A 12,227-nucleotide genomic window follows, 5' to 3' on the forward strand; every position below is an offset into this window, starting at 1 on the left:
GTCTTCTCTACTTCCAACCTAAGTGCTATCACATCATTATCCAGTGTGTTCACAACATTTGAAAGGTATGGGAAAGATTCTTTGATTCTCTCTCTAGCATTATTTAGTTCCTTTATTTTTTCAAGAAACAAGCTCTTGGGCATTTTTCTTACAAGGCAGGTTAGTTTAATCTTTCTAATTGAAATTATATTTATTGATAGGGTTTTTACTAGACTTTATTCCATCATTCACCCTTTCTTCCTTGTGTTTGTTTTTTCCCTCATTTCCATTTGAGGGTGGTATCATGAGAGCCATCTACCCTTCTTTAATCTTACCAAGAGAGCCAACATTTTTATTAGAACTTTCCCCATAACGGGATTCATGTAGGGCTTGTTCACGAGAAACACTCTTAGGTGGAAACCAGACATCCATTTTATTAAATGCAACATTAGGATTAATAGAATTATTGTTTTTTCTTTTATTAGGGATCTTAGGGCATTCTCTTCTATGGTGACCATACAACTTGCATAGAAAGAAAGAGTAGAGGCCCCCCAAAGCCTCAATCTCACATCTGTGGGTTTGTTCATCTAGAGAAAATTCCAGATCTCAAGCATTTGAACACCCTCATTAAAAGAGAATAATATCCTAGTATCAAGGTGTGGAAGTGCTGACCTAGTTTATTCTACCTGCAATGTTTTCCCAATGGGTTTAAGCAATTGGGGAAGAAACTTCCACATTATTTCAAGAACACTTTTCACATTAATCCATTTGGAGTACAACAAAAAATAAATTCATTCCAAGATACATTCGGAGATCAGGAAATAGCTTTAAATAGTGATGTACCCACATTCCAATACTTCACTAAGATTCTTTCTTGCATTTTACCATTCCTAAGAAAATAACAAATAAGCCCTTTTGTATTATTCTGCAAAATGCAATATCAATCCCTAATTCCCCCCCGCCCCCCCTATTGTATTGAGCCAATTATCAAAAACAAATTCTGGTTGCGAGTGTGTTATTGTCCAAGAAAGTAAAAAAAAGGGCTACATTTTAAAGCATGTTCTCTTCTTTTTTAATTGCATGTCTCATTACTTTTATTTCCTACATTGTTTTTTCTACTCCCATCCTTCTTCCCACCAACTAGGCTTTGGTTGTCCATACAATCACATAGGCGGGCAAAGCATTTGTGCAAGGTTTCAACCACTTACCAAGGAGTATCCCCCACATGCATACAATATAAAAAAACCATACAAAACAAGGATATAAAACCATCAAAAACACTAAATTGACGGTGAAAAAGAGAATGAGAACAAGCACACACACTAAGGGAGGCAAACTAGTACAAAGGCATGGAAAACCTTCGAGTTGCAGAGCTCTCCTTGTAATGTCATTTATAAAGTAAATAAAATAGTGACATGAAAATAAATTTTGCACAAATAGTAAAAATAGAAAAAAAATCCATAACTTACATCATGTTGGCATTGGGTTGTCATTGATGTCAACCAGTATGCGATGACTACAGGTATGAGAGATGTATGTGCAACACTGTCATGGAGGAATACAGGTTGAGATATCTTTAATATCACTTTGTGTTGCAGGAGGCATTGGGTTGTCATTGATGTCAACCGATATGGGATGACTACCGGTATGAGAGATGTATGTGCAAAACTGTCATGGAGGAATACAGGTTGAGATAGATGGATGACCACTGGTATTACCGGTACACAAGTTAGTGCCTGACTTGTGTGGATGAAATGGATTGGTTACCCGTACAATGCATCACCGGTAAGGAAAGGATGTCAACTGGTAAGTGATGTGTTGACATTGGGAAGACAGTGCAACCAAGTGAGTAGCTGCCAACCGACAAAGCTCATGACCAGTGTACAAGCAGGATAGGAAAGGTGCTTGAGCTGTTGTTTGTGATGAAGATGTGGAATGCTACCTAAATCACATCAACACAGGAGGAGAAGGATGAACATGTCATTAGTATACTGTGAGGTTGTAGAACAACATGACTCCCACCAGATGAAGATGCAGTCATCATGAGAAGCAATGACTGACAGTGAATGTGCCCACACCAAATCACATGTGCCTGTTTGAAGGTTTGTTGCACAAACAGGGAAGCCACATGAGTGCACTGCAGGATGTAGATGACAAGGACTCACTCCCACCGGTAAGTGGAACTTATCTCCTATTATTCATGGTGTGCATCATAGTCATGTGGGATAAGGAAGATGAGGTAGAGGAAGGTGTTTGAAGTCTCACACCGAATCTACTGTTGAATCAAAAGAAGGCCTCAAGTGCATGATATCAGGGATAAGCACTGGACTGTCTGAGAAGGCATGTTGAGATGCCATTACAGATGAAGAGTGATGAGTTTTTCACTTTGACAAACCGGTTGAGATATGGTCTGAGCTGATCAGGGAGAAGGAAAGGCTGAGCAGATGTAGATAGAGGAAAATGGCCGGACTGAAGAGGAAGTCTGTTGAAGGTTGATGACATGGTGTCATCAAGAGTGCTTATTGGAATGTAATTTCACCGATAATATGGACACCTCCCTCCTAATGAGAATGAGCATGCTATGGATAGACATGTCTGGTAACCGGTTAAGGTGTTCCACCGACAGTTCAGCAAAGTGCAGACATGAGGAGTTAACCGGTAAAATGTAAGATATCGGTAGGGTTAGTAAACCGGTAGAAGAGAAGAATCGGTTGACTGTTTGGTCGATGATTCCTAAACCGACACACCAATCCAAGCTGATAGTTGGTCGACTTGGATGCCACGAAGAGATGAGGTGGCAAGCATGGAGAGGTCAGTGGAGCGCCATGTAGAGATAGATGTCTCTACTGTTGTACATTTAATATGGATCCCGTGATTTGTGGATTGGATCAGAAGAGTGCGGCTCGAGGAAGAATGAGCGACAGAGACAAATCAGGGAATTGTTGGCACCTGGATCTAAGCAAGAAGATCAGATTGTGAGAAGACCTCGAGAAGGAAACAATAGAGGTATTAATGACTGTTTGACAAATGTAGGTCAAGATAAAGGGTCGTGTTTTCCATATTTGGAAAACGTGTATTGGAAGATGCGACAATGGCGGAGATGAACAGTTGGCTGTTTGGGAAATCGGATCAGACAAGATCTGATTGGATTTGGTTTGCCTCGAGGTTGATGAGGAAACCCTAACTGCCCATTGTTTGAATTGGCTTTTGGCGAGAAAACCAGTTTGTAAATATGCAAGCCAAAATCAGAGATTGTTGTTGCTGGATGAGAGAGTAGTGTTGCCAAAGAGAGGAAGACAGTGCTGCGAAGTGATCAAGTGTTACTTCTGCATGTGAGAGCAGAGCAGTGTGAGGGAGAACCAGGTTGAAGTGTTCAACCGATAGCAATGCAGAACCGGTAGCGTCCATACCGACAGAGAAGAAGTGAAGGAAGCTGCAGAAAAGGCAGACACAAAACCAACAGAGCATAGTACTGATAAAGTGCAGAGCAGAGAGGAGGAGATCTAGAAGAGCAGAACAAAGGAGAGGTGAACATGTAGAGTTTACTGACAAGGAAGCAGTAGAATAATGTGTCGGTATAGCTGAGAAGGTGTCTCACAGGCAAAGAGAGGTATATGAGATGTTTACAAGATTCACTTGTAACAATTAATTATGTATTTGATGCTATCATTGAGATCACTGAGTTGTAGCTCGGTGTAGGGGTTGTAACTCCTTTGGGTTGTAGCCCATAAACAAGTTAGGGATTGGTGCCCTAAATCAGGGGTTGTAGCCCTAAACATTGTAACATAGTTTTGATTGTGAGGCTGGATTGGAGTAGTAGACTCCAGCAACATTGCTCACTGAGGTTTTTCCCATCTTGGGTTTTCCTCCTACATACTGGTGTTATGAGATGTCCCTTTGTGTGTGATTTCTTTTGTGTTGGTCTCCTCACTAACTAGTAAGTCTGCATTGTGTTAGATCCCATAAGTTAGTTAAAGGGAAAAAGATTAAGAACCATTGATTCACCCTCGTCTCAGTGGTGCATTGTGTCTAACAATTGGTATCAGAGCCTAGGTACCCTATTTATCAAGTTTTCTCTCACTTGGGTAGATTCTGGCTTAAGGACACAATGGTCTGTTTAGTGTCAATCTCTGCTCCAGTATTTGATGGTTCAAACTATTCCATTTGGAGTTGTAGAATTGAAGTCTACCTATCCTCTCTAGGGTTTGATGTGTGGATGTCAGTTGTTAATGATCTCCCTAAGAATGTCAGACCTCCCACCAGATCTGAAGAAGAAAGAAGATGCTTGTGCAATGAAGAAGCCATGAAGGCTACATTCAGTGGGCTCACCAGTGATGTCTCCTCATAGGTGGATAAGTGTGAATCGATAAAGAGTATATGTGAGAGATTGAAGAAGCTCTATGGAAATGAGCCTACTACTGCAGAATCGACTTGTGATGAAAGGATGCGAAATGCATCTCATGAATCTGAAGATGATGAAGGCATATCTGCTAGCAGCCGCATCAACGATGATGAAGGAACCCACCTCTTCATGGCTCAAGAATCAGAAGATGAGAGGCACACATCTGAGACTGATCATGCAAGTCACTCCTACCGGCATGATGTGTTTGGCAGTGATGATGAAGAAGAAGGAGACAAGGCAGATATATCTAGCCATCAAGATCTATTTGACAGTGAAGGTGAAGAAGAAGATGAAGCAAAAGTTGATCTTGAAGGATAGCTTGTAAATGCACTTGAAGAACTTAACAAAGTAAGAAAATAATACAAGCTATTCAAGAATGCTGCTATAGTGGAGCAGAACCGACTGACAAAATGCCTTGAGGAATTTAAGAAATGCATCTCAGAGTTGAGGACTCAAGAAAAAGGCACCAAGGAGTGCTGGTGCAATGATCTAGCATTTGTGCTAGAAGTTAAAGATAAAGAATATCAACAGATGGTTGGAAAAATGGAGATTCTTTGAAATAACCTCGAGAAGTGTTAGGATGAACTCAAGGTAAAAATCTGGTTTGATGTTAGCAGTGATGCCTTGGACAAAATGTTGAAGAAGCAAAAGCATGCCAAGGATACTGAAGGTTTAGGAAGTGGTGTCGGTGAATGCTCCACTAGCAAGAATGCCCCTCACAATGACATTCTATTTGTCTCCTCAAATGGAGAAAACAAAGGCCAAACCTTCACAGTGAGAAATGCTCCCCGGAAGAAGGTTGACCTAAATACAACCGGTGAAGAACTGCAAACAAGAATAAAGAGCAGTGCTGCAAGAAGGAGGAACCATGTAGATCCCAAAGGTAAAAGGATGATGGGAGAAGACAACTTCATCGAAATCAAGAACATGAGAAGACATTAGAGAAGACTTCCTACCGACAGAGGACAAAGAAATGCTACCATCAATAGGGCAAAACAAGTGTGGCAGAAGAAGAGATCAGATGGAAGATCTACACAAAATGGACAACCAAGGATCCATTCTCAAGGAGAAGTGGAGATGCTAAACCGGTAAAATCTCCTCATGCATGGCAGAATAAATTTGTAAGTCATATGCCATCTTTTATCGGTTATTGCTTTGCATGTAATGCTTATGCCATAGGGCAGAAGAATGTAGAAAGAGATCTAGAAGGAATAATCTAGGATCTCATAGACATCATGCATATGAGCAAAATTTATCCAGGAGTAGATACATGCATGTCCCCTCTCCTGGTTATGCTAGAAAGGATCCATTTGTTGTTCCTAATAATGTAAATGTTGTATGTTATAACTGCAATGGATCTGGCCACAAGGAGTTTGAATGCAGGAAGAGGAACCTTTAGTCACATGGAGGCCAATATAGAAACCTTGCTCTGCAAAAAGGTGGATACAGAGCATATGGAAATCAGAGACCTGCTTGGAACCAAAGGAGAAATGTCCCTACAAGAGCAAGAGGTCCACCGGTGTCGGTTGCTAGCCACAACAACATGACCAGGAGAAGATGGTCAAACTGGTATGTTAAGAGATTCCCCAATCATGAAGTTGGGATGATAGCTGTGTGCTACTATAGCACTGCTTTTGTGTGTGATGCAAAATCCGAAAAGGGAAGGACCCATCAGCAGAAGAAGGAAAGACCTTCTCCCATGCCTGAAAATGGGAAGAAGAATAAGACCAAGCAGGTATGGAGGAAGAAGACCATGAACCGACACTGTGCATTCATCGCACAGGTGATATCTCCTAAGGCTTAAAGGAGATGCAAGACCTCAGGGGGAGCAGTACCTTGAATTTATCATTCACCCCCTTAGTGAAGGACACATGGGAGGACAAACTGCTGCCGGTATGAAGAAAGAGAACGAGATGATTGTGTACAGAGGCTGCCTTGACTAGATACCTACAGAGGAATGCTGGATCACTACTGCAGTGTCAATATATGATGAGGTAACAATTGAAATCAGATACAATGTGACACAAAGGTCAGGAGTCACTGGAAGGTGCTCCGGTAGTGATAGTAAACTGGTACAGGAGACCGGTATGTGCAAAATGTTACCAGCATGAAGGCTAACAGGTACTTGTAGGTTATGTAAGACAATGAGATTGGAGATCATTGCAACAACCTCGATAACATGGATTGTGGAGTTTATGTCTTAGGTGGTATTGGAAAAGCCCTGAATGACATATGTTGGCCCGGTGGTTGATCATGCAGACATGCATGTCTTTGGGCTAACTGGTTTAATTTATGGCATGATGATGTCATTGTATGGCATTGTGTGGTTTCAGGATCATGTCATAAGCTGTGGTGGATATGATGGAGCTAAAGATCATTAGATGATCACATATGCAGAACTCAACCGATACATGGAGATGATTGGTGCCCCTGGTATTAGACCTCACCGGAGTTGAGAACATGAGATGTATAACTTAGGGGGAGTTCAAGTGGTTATGATGCAAGACCGTCATGCTTGAACTTGAAGGTGTAAGTGCACTGGTTGCTCAAACTGCAAATGATGGAAGTTACAATAGGAATACCCAAGAGAGTTTCATTGTTAAGGGTATCTACTTGTCATTTGACTGGTTGTATTGATAGTACAATCACACTTGATTCTAAAGAAATTTGGGATCAAACAAGAGATGATGTAGTTTGACCGACAGGTGAGTAGTATTCACTGACACATCCCTTTGCAATTGAGTATTTTAACAAATGGTATAAAATTTGCATGCTCAATTGGTGTTAGTTGATAAGTTGAGTCCTCCATCTCAAGTGTTGACTTGAGAAGATGTAATAATTTGTAACAATAGGTATCAAAGGAGGAGAAAGAATTTTGTCAGTGCTTGGTAAATGCAAGGAGGAATGATACCCTGACAGTGCCCTTTGCCATTGTTGTCAAAGGGGGGGAAGGATTCAATAGTATGTCGGATACTACATGTGTCGACATGAATGCCAAAGAGAGAGATTGATGGTATTGGGTTGTCATTGATGTCAACCGATATGAGAGATGTATGTGCAACACTGTCATGGAAGAATATAGGTTGAGATATCTTTGATATCACTTTGTGTTGCAGGAGGCATTGGGTTGTCATTGATGTCAACCGGTATGGGATGACTACTAGCATGAGAGATGTATGCGAAACACTGTCATGGAGGAATACAAGTTGAGATACCTTTGATATCACTTTGTGTTGCAGGACACCGGTAAGGTAAGGAAGAGAATGTCATTCATATGGATGACCACTAGTATTACCGGTACACAAGTTAGTGCCTGACTTGTGTGGATGAAATGGATTAGTTACCGATATAGTGCATCAACGGTAAGGAAAGGATGTCAAATGGTAAGCGATGTGTTGACATTGAGAAGATAGTGCAACCAAGTGAGTAGCTGCCAACTGACAAAGCTCATGACCAGTGTACAAGCAGGGTGGGAAAGGTGCTTGAGTTGTTGTTTATGATGAAGAGGTGGAATGCTACCTAAATCAAATCAACACAGGAGGAACAAGTCATCAGTATATTGTGAGGTTGTAGAACAACAAGACTCCCACCGGATGAAGATGCAGTCATCATGAGAAGCAATGACTGATAGTGAATGTGCCCACACCAGATCACATGTGCCTATTTGAAGGTTTGCTGCACAAACAAGGAAGCCACATGAGTGCACTGCAAGATGTAGATGACAAGTACTCACTTCCACTGGTAAGTGGAACTTATCTCCTATTATGCATGGTGTGCATCATAGTCATGTGAGATAAGGAAGTTGAGGCAAAGGCATGCGTTTGAAGGCTCACACCGGATCTACCGGTGAATCAAAAGAAGGCTTTAAGTGCATGAAATCAGGGATAAGCACTGGACTGTCTGAGAAGACATGTTGAGATGTCAGTACAGATGAAGAGTGATGAGTTTGTCACTTTGACAAACCGATTGAAATATAGTCCGAGCTGATTAGGGAGAAGGCAAGGCTGAGCAGATGTAGATAGAGGAAAATGGCCGGACTGAAGAGGAAGTCTGTTGAAGGTTGATGACATGGTGTCATCAAGAGTGCTTACCGGTATGTAAGTTCATTGGTAATATGGACAAGGTGCAGATGCAGAAGACCTCCCTCCTGGTGAGAATGAGCATGCTATGGATAGACATGTCTGGTGACCGGTTAAGGTGTTTCATCGACAGTTCAACAAAGTGCAGACATGAGGAGTTAACCGGTAAAATGTAAGATACCGACAGGGTTAGTAAACCGGTAGAAGAGAAGAACCGGTTGACTGTTTGATTAGTGATTTTTAAACCGACATACCGATCCAAGCTGGCAGTTGGTCAATTTGGATGCCACGAAGAGATGAGGTGGCAAGCATGTAGATGTCGGTGGAGCGCCGTGTAGAGATAGATGTCTCTACCGTTGTACATATTCATTTAATATGGATCCCGTGATTTGTGGATCGGATCAGAAGAGTGCGACTCTAGGAAGAATGAGCGACAGAGACAAATCAAGGAGTTGTTGGCACCTGGATCTAAGCAAGATCAAATTGTGAGAAGACCTCGAGAAGGAAACAACAAAGGTATTAATGGCAGTTTGACAGATGCAGGTCAAGATAAAGGGTCGTGTTTTGTATATTTGGAAAACGTGTATTGGAAGACACGACAATGACGAAGATGAACAAAAGCTTGTTTGGGAGATCAGATCAGACAAGATCTGATTGGATTTGGTTTGCCTTGAGTTTGATGAGGAAACCCTAACCGCCCAATGTTTGAATTGGCTTTTGGCGAGAAAATCAGAGATTGTTGATGCTGGATGAGAGAGTAATGCTACCAAAGAGAGGAAGATAGTGTTGCGAAGTGATCAAGTGTTACTTCTGCATGTGAGAGCAGAGCAGTGTGAGGGAGAACCAGATTGAAGTGTTCAACCGATAACAGTGCAAAACCAGTAGTGTCCATACCGACAAAGCAGAAGTGAAGGAAGATGTAGAAAAGGCAGACACAAAACCGACAGAGCATAGTACCGATAAAGTGCAGAGCAAAGAGGAGGAGATCTAGTAGAGTAGAACAGAGGAGAGGTGAACAAGTAGAGTTTACTGGCAAGGAAGCAACAGAAGAATGTGCCAATATAGCTAAGGTGTCTCACAAGTAGAGAGAGGTATATGAAATGGTTACAAGATTCACTTGTAACAATACTATTAATTTTGTATTTGATGCTATCATTGAGATCACTGAGTTGTAGCCCATAAACAAGTTAGAGGTTGGTGCCCTAAATCAATTGTTGTAGCCCTAAATATTGTAACAAAGTTTTGATTGTGAGGCTGGATTGGAATAGTAGACTCCATCATCATTGCTCATCGAAGTTTTTCCCATCTTGGGATTTCCTCGTACATAATGGTGTTATGAGATGTCCCTTTGTGTGTGATTACTTTTGTGTTGGTCTTCTCACTAACCGGTAAGTCTGCATTGTGTTAGATCCCATAATCGGTAGACACAAGTTAGTTAAAGGGAAAAAGATTAAGAACCACTGATTCACCCCTCTCAGTGGTGCATTGTGTCTAACACATCATACTAATAAGACCATTCACAGCATTTACACAATAAAATGGTGGATTAATTAATTTTGATATTTTGAAAAAATAGAAAAAAATTGTGCATTATAAAATTTGATCAAACTCTTTTAATTCTAGCATCTCATTGATTTTTTTTATCAAATAATAATACCTAATAAATTAATATTCCTACATATAGCAGGAACTAATAAGAAATAAATGCCACTTAAAGAGTTGTTTGAGTAAATATTTTAGTAAAATATGATATTTATAAAGTTAATGATATAACTCAACTTTGATAATCTAATGATGTCATATACTAGAGTTTTGAATTTTCTATTCAAATAAGATAAAGCATTATGATTGTACTAAGTACGCTCTCCTAAAACTCATCATCCATATGACACGTATAGAGCTAGAAGCATAAAATACCTCTTGCCTCTACTAAAGGTATTGCTCTCAATCGTGCAATATGTAGATCCTTTCGTACAGTATATTTGCTCTCATATGTTACACATTTATTTGGTAAGTTCTTAATCACATTTCAATAACTTCTAGTTCCAATATGATTCAATCCCATCCCATTTATTTATGTTAACTCTATTTGTATAGAAATTTCATGACCAAATACCCTTAACAAGGGAACAAAATATTAAATGGAAAGTTGATGACGGAGGTAACTCCAACTACCTTACAAAGTATCACAAAGAATACTTGTATGAACGCAAAGCTTTTTCTACATAAAGGAAATCAAATAAAAATAAAAAGGCGACTGATTACATATGGAGTCTGCGGGTATTAAAACATTCCTGCGGCTATTAAAACGTTCCTGACAGCAGTTCTAAAATAATTTGAAAATCCAAATTGACTGGAGAGATCAGCAGAACAAGAGGACGAATTCTCCGAACCCCGTGGACAAGGTATAAACCCTTGTAACCATGAGGATTGTACATGCTATGAGTATCAGAAGTAATTCTTGCCTTTATGTTGAAAAAGGTGACATAAAAAGAAAACCAATTAACAAGAAAGCTATTTGAGAGGAAAAATGTTTCACTTTTTTTAATTTTTTCTAATGGATGTATCTGATACACCATTAGAAGTGGGCCATATATGAGTACAGTTTGTATTTGGGCAATACGCATATCTAGGAGGGGGATGGTGTATGTCAGTCACCCTTTCATAGACATGTGAATATAAGGAATGAATTACATTGAAAACATTGCCTTTAATGAAACATCCGAATAACACAAACAGGATTGTGGAAGTCTGTAAAGTTTTGGCATCTCTCTAAAGCACGTATATAGGTAGTTTCACGAGCCTCTTGTGTCATTCCCGTTTGTGTAGCATATTCAAGGGCCATTTCCATATCAACCTAGAATAAGATACAACAATGAAGGGTCATATTCATTTATTCAACAAAGTCTCCATATCTGTGAGAGGAAAAATGCAAAAAGAGCATGTACAGTCAAATACCTGTTCAACATGTTGGGAGAGCTTATCTCTAATAGTTTGTTCTGTTATCTCCCGAGATGTTACTTTCTCAAGTATTTCATCATAGTCATCACCATATCTTGGTCTTTTTGGAGAACGCACTTGTACCATTTCCTTTAGCACCTCATATATTGCTCGTGATGCATCAGGTATATACCTACAGCATCCAGCAAAAAGAATGTCAATTTAAAAAACTGCCAAAAGGCACTAACTGATAAAGTGAGATGCCATTTTCAAACACATACTTTGTCAGGTTTCGCTTACGCTCCAGTCGTTCACGTGCTTGTTGTTTTTTCATTATTTTTGATTTCAGCTGAGAACAGCATTGTTGAATAGCAGACTGAAAGCACACCACCAATTTGAAATCAGTATCTACGCTAAAATGTGAAGGAAACTTTATTCGGGCTTAAGTTCCCATCCAAGTAAGAAGGTATTTGAATCCCACAAATTTTACCTTGACAGCAGATACTATTTCTTTTATATCATCTCCAATGTATTCTTTGCCTGTTCCCTTGAAAGGAATCTTTGTGCTGACAATGCTCACAAAAACTCCAATCTTATCTTGTGTCTGGTTGATCTTATAATTATTCCAACTGTTAAGATAAAGGCATTAATAAGGAACTTCATGCAACAAGCTGAAAACCATTATCTTGTACAATATTAACTTTAAAGAAAGAAAGTTGGTACCCACTTGATCCGCTTTGTTGCAGTCCTTGTGACTACATCTCCTCCTTGCTCAAACAAAAGTGGAATACGGTTTGCAAATCGAAATACATTAATACCCTGCACTC

General features: G+C 40.0%; 1 protein-coding gene across 1 annotated transcript in view; it reads right to left on the reverse strand.

Annotated features, from left to right (window-relative positions):
* Positions 1–10,511: 10,511 nt before the first annotated feature.
* LOC131032135 (DNA topoisomerase 6 subunit B) overlaps positions 10,512–12,227 on the reverse strand; it is a 140,432-nt gene continuing 138,716 nt past the window's right edge. Inside the window, exons 15-19 of the mRNA XM_057963064.2 lie at positions 12,128–12,219; positions 11,891–12,029; positions 11,682–11,776; positions 11,419–11,593; positions 10,512–11,317 (exon numbers count right to left, since the gene is read on the reverse strand). Of these exons, the coding sequence (XP_057819047.1) occupies positions 11,171–11,317; positions 11,419–11,593; positions 11,682–11,776; positions 11,891–12,029; positions 12,128–12,219 (648 nt within the window). The 3' untranslated portion in view covers positions 10,512–11,170. The remainder of the gene's footprint in view (positions 11,318–11,418; positions 11,594–11,681; positions 11,777–11,890; positions 12,030–12,127; positions 12,220–12,227) is intronic.

Source organism: Cryptomeria japonica, chromosome 4, assembly GCF_030272615.1.
Source record: "Cryptomeria japonica chromosome 4, Sugi_1.0, whole genome shotgun sequence".
Taxonomy (NCBI): Eukaryota; Viridiplantae; Streptophyta; class Pinopsida; order Cupressales; family Cupressaceae; genus Cryptomeria; species Cryptomeria japonica.